The following is a 9,636-nucleotide window of genomic DNA, read 5'->3' on the forward strand; positions in this document are numbered from 1 at the left end:
TTGAGGGCACTGCTGGTGCTCGGTGGGTAGAGGCCAGGGAATCCTGGTGTCTCGTAACGTGTGAGATAGTCTCACATGAAGAAACACGGTTCAGCACCCTGAGCCACTTTCGAAGGTTCATTCACGTAGTAGAAAGTCTGTTTATTATTATCTGAGCCTAGAACCTAACTTCTTTTTCCATACAAACACAAAGTACATTTCTGCATCGCTTTAAAATCCACTGACGTTTCCAAACATGCAACTAAATTGCAAATCAAGATTGTAAATTTGTGTTGTTCAGAACTTTACTAGCACAGTTCACCATTTTGGGGGAAAAAGTCTTATCAATGGAAACGTTCCTCATGTTTCTGAGTCACAATAGTCTACATTGTTGCTGTCTTCGTGTAGTGATTACACACACTACACACACACACACGCACGCACTCATCAGCCTACTTCGTTATGTCTTCTGGTGTAACTGTGCTCAAGCATTTACATACTGAAAAAGAAATGAATTATAAATTACTTTCCTTTTATTTCTACTTTATATTACAATTATTATTGTATACATTTTAATTATGTGTGGAGATATATTTATGAATTTCACTTCAGGATAGTAAATGGGACTTTTTTTTTTATAAAAAGGAAGTAGTGGGTTTGGTAGGGTGAGATTTACTTAGATGTCAGCTGTTAATATGAGAATGCAACTTGCATAGATGGGAAGTCATATAGCCAAAGATGACAAATGTGTTTCCAATACACTAGTGAAGTAAAATTCAACATTGTTTAATCAAATGGAAAGAGAAACCTGTTCAATGCTTAACCTTTGCACTGGAATTCATAAATGTCACAGCGTGTTCTTTCTGATGAAACAACGTGTACTGAACTTTCAGCTGGCTATGCAAATGAGCTGATATCATCCCAGGTTGGGTAGGATCAGTGCTGCTTTGTCCCAGTTCCTCCTCCTCTTCTACCCTCAGATGCTGATGTGTAATAGAAACAGAGCTTTGTTAGAAGGTGGGCCTGCAGTTTTGCCCTGTGGAAAATCAACTTATTACCACCATCCTTTACATTTCATTTACATACTGTCATACTGACAGAAATAACTCAACATTCTATTTCTCTTCATTGCAAAGCCAAATATTTAGTTCACATTTTATAGACACAACCTTTTAAAAAGATTAGAGCTGCTAAAACAGCTTACTGCACAAGAAACACATTCAAATGGTCCAAACATACTTGTATACTGTGATTCTTTCAGTAGATAATTGTGAAAAAAAGATAATAAAGCAAAATCTACAAGAAATAAATAGGCAAGGGTGAAGGCATACAGAATTCTAATTTTTATTTTAATTATTATATATATATATATATATATATATTATTTTTTTTTTTTTTTGCGGTACACGGGCCTCTCACTGTTGTGGCCTCTCCCGTTGCGGAGCACAGGCTCCGGACGCGCAGGCTCAGCGGCCATGGCTCACGGGTACAGCTGCTCCACAGCATGTGGGATCTTCCCGGACCGGGGCACGAACCCGTGTCCCCTGCATTGGTAGGCAGACTCTCAACCACTGCGCCACCAGGGAAGCCCTAATTATTATATTTTTAATATTCTTTTATGTATCCACATTCCTTAGATTCAAAGAGATTCAGATTGGCAAACTCTGAAACTGCAGAAGTGAATGGTTCAGATTTTGGTTTTTTAAATGCATAGCAGTAGCCTCTATTATGGAAAAATTCATGGGTTCATAAATTGTGGTTCATAAATTGTTCCAAGATAACTTCCACTGAATGTGAGTTGGTTTGATAAAATTTTAGTATTTTCTTACACTTATGTTTCTAGGTAATAAAGTTAAAATTTTATTATTACCAATGAAAGAGCAAATGAATATTTTTTCAAATTAAACAAAAGCATTCATTTGACAAATTAGCTTATTAAGTTGAAGGTTGTGCATAAAATTGCAACAATGACAATTCAAATGAGGTAAACAGAATAAACCGTTTATTAAAACATCATGTGATAAAATAAACTTTTTAATCCAATGCTACAATGGTAAACATTTTCCCCTCATTAACATTCCACCTAAAACACAGTTAAATTACAACGCAGTATGACCAGAACTTGAAAATACTTCTGTCCTTTACCACTCAGTAATTGAACAGTGAGGTGAGTACAGATCTAGGTTTTCTTGATGAGTCAGAGACAGAAGATGATAACGTAGAAGACAACTGAAGTCTCGTACAACCAAAGGTTAAATTTTATTTACCCTGTTCACTGGTCCAAACTTAAAATTCTCATTATATCAAATAAAGATTTCATGAATCATCCCCCTCCCTGCCAAAAATAAATATCAGGAACAGATTAAGGGTAAGAGTTGGGTTTTAAACTGCACTTTATTTGTTACTATAACATTGGGTTTTTTTTAAACTGATCAACCATAAGCATGCAAAAAGTTCTCTTCTGAACGGAACTGCTTCCATAGCTCCTTGGATATCAGTAGGTAAATGATAGACGTCGTTCAATTTATAGTTCTCTCCTTTATAGCACTTATAAGCAGTGTGTGAGACACATACCACAGAGGTAGGAAAGACCATCTTTAATAAATTATCTTCTTAATTGTAGAGAATTTCTGCAAATAAAACTGAAAAAGGCTAACCCGTGCCTCTGATGAGTCCCAAAAGACCGCAGATCCACCGCCTCCGATTCAAAGAATTAGTCCCCTGGAGAGTACTAGCCTTTGTAGGGCACCTGATAACAAGATCCACCAGGGCTCTGAACAACTGCACAAAGAACACCTTCCTCTGCTCTCATTTGCCGATTCTCTGGACCACCCAGTCCTGCTGGCAGAGAGGGCAGCGATTGTTCTGTTTCACCCACAGGGACATGCAACAGTTATGGAAGGAATGATTACATTCTCCCCAGACGACTGAAAGAAAAAAAAGAACATCTGACATTACATATTTCAATTTAAATTACCGAGCTCAAAATTCTAGCTTATTTTAGATTATGTAATAATTAGGGTTCATAATCTTGAATAAAGATGGTTAACTGGTCAAAATAATTTTTTCCAGCTATAAAGAAATGGAACCTTACATATGTAAATTACACTTAAGAAATGAGATACACCACTGTGCTTGGGAACTTTCCATCACTGTTTAGAATCTGTGGGTGCTGTGGTGGCCCCCAGTTCCTACATAGCTCCACATGGTATCTTTCTCAAGTCAGGAGATTAAAAGACTTCAGTCTTCCTTAGATCCCAGACTACCTCAGTCAGGCACTGACCCTGGAGACCTTTGGGTCTTTATTTTAGTGAAAAATGTCCTCCTGATTTTTATTTAGCAAGATATAATGAATTTTAATGTTTTTAGCTCATAGCAGGCTATTATAAACAGGTGACATGCTTCTAAACATTATTAGTTGTACCTCTAATGAGTTGTTTTCTGGAAGTGGTGAGGATCCACAGGCAGTGCTATTCCTCACGTGACAAACAGAATGGAATTTTCAAAGTGGCTGGCTTTGAAAGAGAGGTCTCTTTCAAGAAAAGGGTCTCTCTATGATCAAAGAAAGCTGGCCTACACCTCACAATTCCCAAATGAAAAATTTTAAAACAAACAGAATCGAAGAAAAAATTTTAACCAAGGGAAATCACCCATAATCTGGGATACAATCTCAAACATGGGCTTCATTTATCCCTTGCTTGACCAACTGAGCTATAACAGAACAATAAAAGAAATAGGAAAAAAAACCAGGAAACAAAACTTTTTGTGAAAATTGTTTGTAGGGGTAGGAACCTAGGGGACTCATTCTAAGTCTTTTGGGAGGAAGAAACAGGATTTGATCAAAACTACATAAATCATTAAGAAGCTGTATGTAAACCACACAAACACAAAGGTAACCTCTCATTTCAGAAAAATATGTAAACACTTTTATATAGCAATCTAGAAGTGATGACCTCAAGAACTGGGACATAAAAACCTTTGAGTTGCTTAAATATTTGGCCTAAGACAACTTCTGTAGTCCCAGATGTAAGTAAAATTTAACAAACTTCTATCTATAAACTACATCCAAAAAAATCTTGAGATTTAGAATTGTTTTTACCTTAGTAGAAAAGTTAAATACCGGATCATAAAAGAATATTGAATACTGAAATGCTTTGTTAGAATAAAATCCTGACTGACCAAAACTAACCTGTAACATACTCAAAACTTGAAGGATGTTTTGGCAAATTCCTTATTTTATACTCTTCTTAATAGAAAAGAATTATTTCTTTTTTGATTATCAAAATGTTTACCATGCCCATGTCTAGAATATATAACCAATTCTCCTCAATTAAAGCAATTGAAGGACTTACAGATTAATTCCATTAAGACCATTTGAGAACCAACACATTTTATATTAATAATGGATCACTGCTTTACAGTTTATTTTTGTGTATTGATAAAGTCAATCTTAATTGCAAATTCAAACATCCCCACTGAGAGAAAACCTTCAGTTGAAAAAGCAAGAGAACAAAATTACAACATACCAACACAATCCTCTTGTTTGTTTTCAGCTTGACATCTAAGACAGGCATCTAAAAGTAAACAAATAGCAATTCTCATTCTGATGCTCAGAATGCAATTTTAAAAACCCATACACTTCAAAGTCAAATAAAGGCCCTAAGGGTTAGAGATGTAGATTAAAAGACTCATACTATTAATTTCTCATCTGAACATAACTGCTTAAAGATGAATAAAGTACAAGGCACTCTACTAATTTACTTATGACCACGAGCAATTTCACAAGGGTTACTGACCCTCTATTTTTACAAGCTCTGATGTAAAGAACTTGAATGTAACCACCAGAGAAAAATATGCTATACTACACTATATTAGGAGTTATAAATAAGCTCACTGGGCATGTTCACACAGATCAACCTTATGAGTAGTTTATTTTCAAGACATCCTTTTAAATAAGTCATGCATATATATTGTATTTGCTTACACATAGATAGAAACTCTAGAAGGATATCCAAGAAACTAATAATAAAGTTTACCTGGGAGGGGATGGAATGGGAAGGAGTTTTCACTGTGTACTTTCTCAAGTTTCTAAGTTATGTGACTGTATAATCTCTATAAAAATTAAATGTAAAAAACTCCTAAATACTAGGTTCTCTTTTTTTCTTTTTAAGGAAATGCTCCCTCTGAGCCCAAAGCATTTACCCAACAACAGTAAAATATTTTAATAAATTACTTGGGAGAAAACATGAGGAATGGGAACCAAAAGGGTATACTAGAAGTTTTCAAAATTGAATCTGTACTACTATTTGTTTTGATGAATGAGGTAATATAGAATATTTTAGAAACCAATGAAATGGACTCATTCACTAGCTGAAAGGAGTCAAAATTGGGTAAAAGGAAGCTCAAACCAACAGAAAAAAATAGTTTTTAACATAAATTGGAGGAAAATAATTCTGTAAAAACAGAAACGCAGTGGAGCTGAAGCCTGCTTCTCTTCTTACACTGGATTATGCTCAGGCATTTGTTTGCTCCTCTCTGCATGCTCTCACCCTTAAGAAAACACACCACCCTGGCCTCTTCAGTGTGGATTAAAAACAACCACCGCCTCCTGAGGCCTTCTTCAATTCCACACTTACCGAGTATCTACTCTGCAAAGAGTAATGCACTGCCGACACCAAAATGACCAAGTCTGGGTCCCTGGTCTCACCAGTAAATGGTGAGGTAGATAGGCAAACAACGAAATATCATAAGGATCATGATATAAGGGTGAAGACATGGCTCTGGTTCTGTGTAATCACAGAATTAGAGTTCATGATCCCAACCGTCTCTTTTACAAATTAGGAAAACAAGACTCCAAAAAGTTAGCTCAAACGTCCACGTTCACATACAGCTGTGGAGGGTTACTCTGGCTCTTCATAACTGCACAGCACTAGCAAACCTGGTCGCCTCTTCCTCACCAGTGCTTGCTCGCTGTGCCACCTGCTCCTTTCAGAATGAAGCGGGGACAGTGGAAACCCAGGGAGAGAGTGTTAACTACATCAGAGTGGGCTGGCAGGCAAACCTTAGATCCAGAAGTCATAACCAATCATTTAGGCGTATGAGATGAATTCCAAATAGAAAGGACCTGGGATTAAGTGGGCTCTTTGTATAATCGAGAAGTCTCTGAATTATGCTTATAGCTTTGATTTAGATTCATTATCAAAAACTGACCTAAATGGATAAAAATGACTAACGTTGCAGATAAAGGAAAACATTTTCTTTTGATGATGTTCCTAATATCGAAAACAGCACATTTCTAAAGAGTATAGTAACACCTTTCAGAATGATGCTAAAAAACAAACTTCCTTCTGTTGTCACCTGACCACTAAGTGGATTTTAACACCTCATAAACAAAATACAGAGGTCTAGTCCAGAATACTTCCCTGAACCCAAAGCACAGCTGTTGTAAATCTGTAACATTAGTCCACAGTAGCAGGATACTTGCTATAATTAGAAAGTTAATGTGAACCGTGAGTCATTTACAGCCCATACTTTGACTTACTTTAAATATCCCAGGCAAGTTTATTTCTTGCAAAATTGCAACCATTATTTTTAAGTTTGCATTTCTGTTTACTATTTTAAAATTTTTCTTTGGGGAGGAAAATAAAATGCTCTTTTAGGAAATTCTTTTTTTTAAACTAAAGGAAATTTAGGGGATAAAATTTTTAACAGTTTGCCGTACAAAACAACAAAAATCGCCTGGATAAGTTAAAAATGTCACTCAAACTGGAAATTATGATTCTAGTTTTCAAGAAAGGGGAAGGACAAGGGAGCTGTATTGCAGGCCAATAAACTAGGTACTTTTAAAACTCGATACACAATATAAGCGGATCACATCTGAAATCAAGTTCTTTTAAAAGTAAAAAATGTTTGAACCCCATGGTTGTAAATTCTCTTTAAAACAAATCCTTATGAATAAAAAACATAAGAGAAGACAGTAAATTGAGAAATCGCTTGATTCTGGTAGGTTTCAATTTTCATTCCTCAAGAAGGGAGAGCAATTTTTAAGTTATTTTCTCCAATTCTCTCATTTTTCAGTGCAAGACACAAAGCTTTCAAACTATAGAAACCTCAGTGTTCTCCAACTACCTTCAAGAAACAACACTTAAGATGCTCTTAAATGCAGGAGTTTTAAATGCCCCATTTAAAAACATAACGTGCATTTCAAGAGCACCTCGTTTTCAAGGTGGTCGGAGATCTTAAAACAGAAACCATATAAAACATAACGAGATGAAGCTCTTCCGAAAGGTTTCACTTGGTCCAATATTTTTATTAAAAATATCGTAGAAAGAAGTAACAGTTATTTGTAAAAGAGAGTTTTCCATAAAGGTCTGACTTCAGGGCACTGTCTTCTCCAAGAAATGGCATCCTATGATAGGAAGGGACCAGGAAGGAGATGAAGTTTTATGTTTCTGAATAAAAGGGCTTACATTCTTCCCGTTCAAGCCAAGCGAGTGCTATCTGACCAGTCTCGAATCATCCAGCTTCAAAAGCCAGCAGAACAGTAGCCCATCCAGAAAGGCAATGGCTAGGTATATTTTTCTTCCCTGCGCCTCCTCAGAGCACGACTAGGGGTCGTTTTTGTGGAAGATGACTCCAGAGCATCACTTTGTTGTGTGTGACCAGAACCACTTTAGTGACCCGCTGACTCAGGGCCTTGACCCTAACCTCTCCGCGATCGGCTTTTTGAAAAGGGTGCAGTAGCTGGCCACACAAACCGAAGTGGTTCCTCCCAGCTCCCATCAAATCGCCTACTTTTATTGTCGTGATCACACCCATCATTACCTGAAATTACCTTGTTTAACTGCACTGCTTACCACCCGTTTCTCTCCCCAGAATACCAGTCCCCGGCGCTGGGCGCCTGCTGAACGACCCCACGGCCCCTGGCGGCGGCCGCAGCCCTCTGACCGGCGGCAGCTCGGGCGTGGCCCGCGGTCCCCGGGCACCGGGGCAGGGCGACCCCGCCCCCACTCCTCCAGGAACAGTCTCTCCGAGGCTCGGTCTGTGCCCTACGCCCGGAACCGGGCCCGTGGAGGCCGCAGCGCGGCCGGGGCCTCGCGTGCAGCGCTTACCCATCACCTGGACCCTACAGATGGCGCACGTATCGCACTCCACGTCCCAGCTCCACATGGCCACGGCGTTCCACTTCTTGAGAGAGAACATTTTGTCGCCTCCCGACTTGGATCCTGCGCTCCCGGAGTGAGAGGACAGGGCGCAGGGTTCCTCGCCGTCTTCCACGTCGGCCATGGCGGCGGCGCGAGGCCGGCGGCGGAGACGTTGGGTCGCGGGAGGCGGGAGGCTATGGCGCCTCCGTGGGGCCGCCCGACGGGCCACAGCGCCGCCCGCAGGCCGCGGGCCACCGCCGGGCCCAGGACTGGGGCCGCCCGCGATTGGCTGGCGCGCCCGAGTGACGTCACCGTACGTCAGCGCCTGCAGCTTCCCGGTGCCCGGGTGTCTCGGTGTCACGATGTACCCGCGCCCTCGCGCCTGGCCAGTTCAGGGGCCTGAGGGGCCCGGAGCCGACTCCGCACAATGGAGGGTTCCACTGCGCAGGAAACACGTGTCCTGCTTTATGCCTTCATGACACTTATGGCTCTCAGAAGTTGTCTTGTTGATATATTCGTTTGCCTCGTCCCTCCCAAATGTAAACGGCATCGGAGCGGGGACCATGTCTTGATCACCACCTTCTCCTCGGTATGTAAAAAATGCAGCCTCAGGAGGGGCAGTTATTTGTTGAGTGAATGAATGACGATCTAGGAATCTGATTCAACGGTTCTGAAACTTTTTGGTCTCGTGACCCCTTTACACTTAAAAATTATTAGGACATTAAAGAACTTTTGTTTGTGTAGGATGGATATATACATATACACTCATACTATATATTTCCTTTTTAAGAAAACAGGAAAAAATTTAAATGTATTAATTCATTTAAAAATAACAGTAAGAAACCCGTTACAAGTTGTCCTTAGAACAAGAATATCATGCACTCACAAGAGAGAGTGAAGAGAAATAGCTGTGAATATTGTTATCCAAATAGTTTTGACCTTGTTGGTCCCCTGAAAGGATCCCAGGAACCCTGGGAACTATACTCGGAGAACCTCTGATCTAGTTTAACCTCCTTTTATACGTAGGAATCATGAGGTCCCGAAAAGTGAGTAACTTATAGAGCACACTGCTCTTCCGTGAAGGTGCCAGTTTGGAAACCAGGGTTCTTCTGTTGCTAGCCCAGGGTCGTATTATTATGTTGTCCCAAGCAAAGCAGATAACATCTCTATTTAAAAGATAAGAGATAAGAAAGCTGAGGCACAGAGAGCGGAAGAAGATGCTTGATTACCACTACCATCTAGTGGTGGACACCTGCTGTGTCAGGTTTGGGACTCAGCCTCCCACCTCTTCTTACTGGGCCTAATGATCCCTTCATCTCCTGATGTCAGGCCTTGTGCCTGGGCCAGGGCTACCCAAACTCCAGAAATCTGGCAGAGGAACAGGGATGCTTATGCATTTACATATTTATATATGTAAAAATATAAATGTGGACACATGGTCACATTTGGCTAGATGCTCATGTGTGCCGTTCGTTGAGTGGTGCAGTTAGGTGCTGTGAGGGACAGAAACATT

At 39.9% G+C, this 9,636-nt stretch overlaps 1 protein-coding gene across 2 annotated transcripts; it reads right to left on the bottom strand.

Annotated features, from left to right (window-relative positions):
* Window positions 1–1,959: 1,959 nt before the first annotated feature.
* Window positions 1,960–8,380, bottom strand: RNF7 (ring finger protein 7). Of its 2 annotated transcripts, none has more exons than XM_081235183.1 (3): window positions 8,098–8,380; window positions 4,506–4,553; window positions 1,960–2,906 (listed from the first exon to the last, which is right to left on the bottom strand). In XM_081235183.1, exons 1-3 carry the CDS (start codon window positions 8,263–8,265, stop codon window positions 2,850–2,852), a joined length of 273 nt encoding a protein of 90 aa, XP_081091309.1. In that variant the 5' UTR covers window positions 8,266–8,380; the 3' UTR covers window positions 1,960–2,849. The 2 variants fall into 2 exon arrangements, with proteins under 2 accessions (XP_081091309.1, XP_081091308.1); XM_081235182.1 differs by having other exon boundaries at window positions 8,091–8,368.
* Between the last annotated feature and the right edge of the window lie 1,256 nt (window positions 8,381–9,636).

This window comes from Mesoplodon bidens, assembly GCF_964165515.1.
Source record: "Mesoplodon bidens genome assembly, chromosome: 5".
Taxonomy (NCBI): Eukaryota; Metazoa; Chordata; class Mammalia; order Artiodactyla; family Ziphiidae; genus Mesoplodon; species Mesoplodon bidens.

Bases quoted from the DNA above. Each gene is read 5' to 3' on its own strand.
- RNF7 (XM_081235182.1), bottom strand. From the start codon at position 8,265: ATGGCCGACGTGGAAGACGGCGAGGAACCCTGCGCCCTGTCCTCTCAC. The intron at 4,554-8,090 runs GTAAGCGCTGCA...GTTTACTTTTAG, and splicing joins CTGTAGGGTCCAGGTGATGG to ATGCCTGTCTTAGATGTCAA. The intron at 2,907-4,505 runs GTATGTTGTAAT...TTTTTCTTTCAG, and splicing joins CAAACAAGAGGATTGTGTTG to TCGTCTGGGGAGAATGTAAT.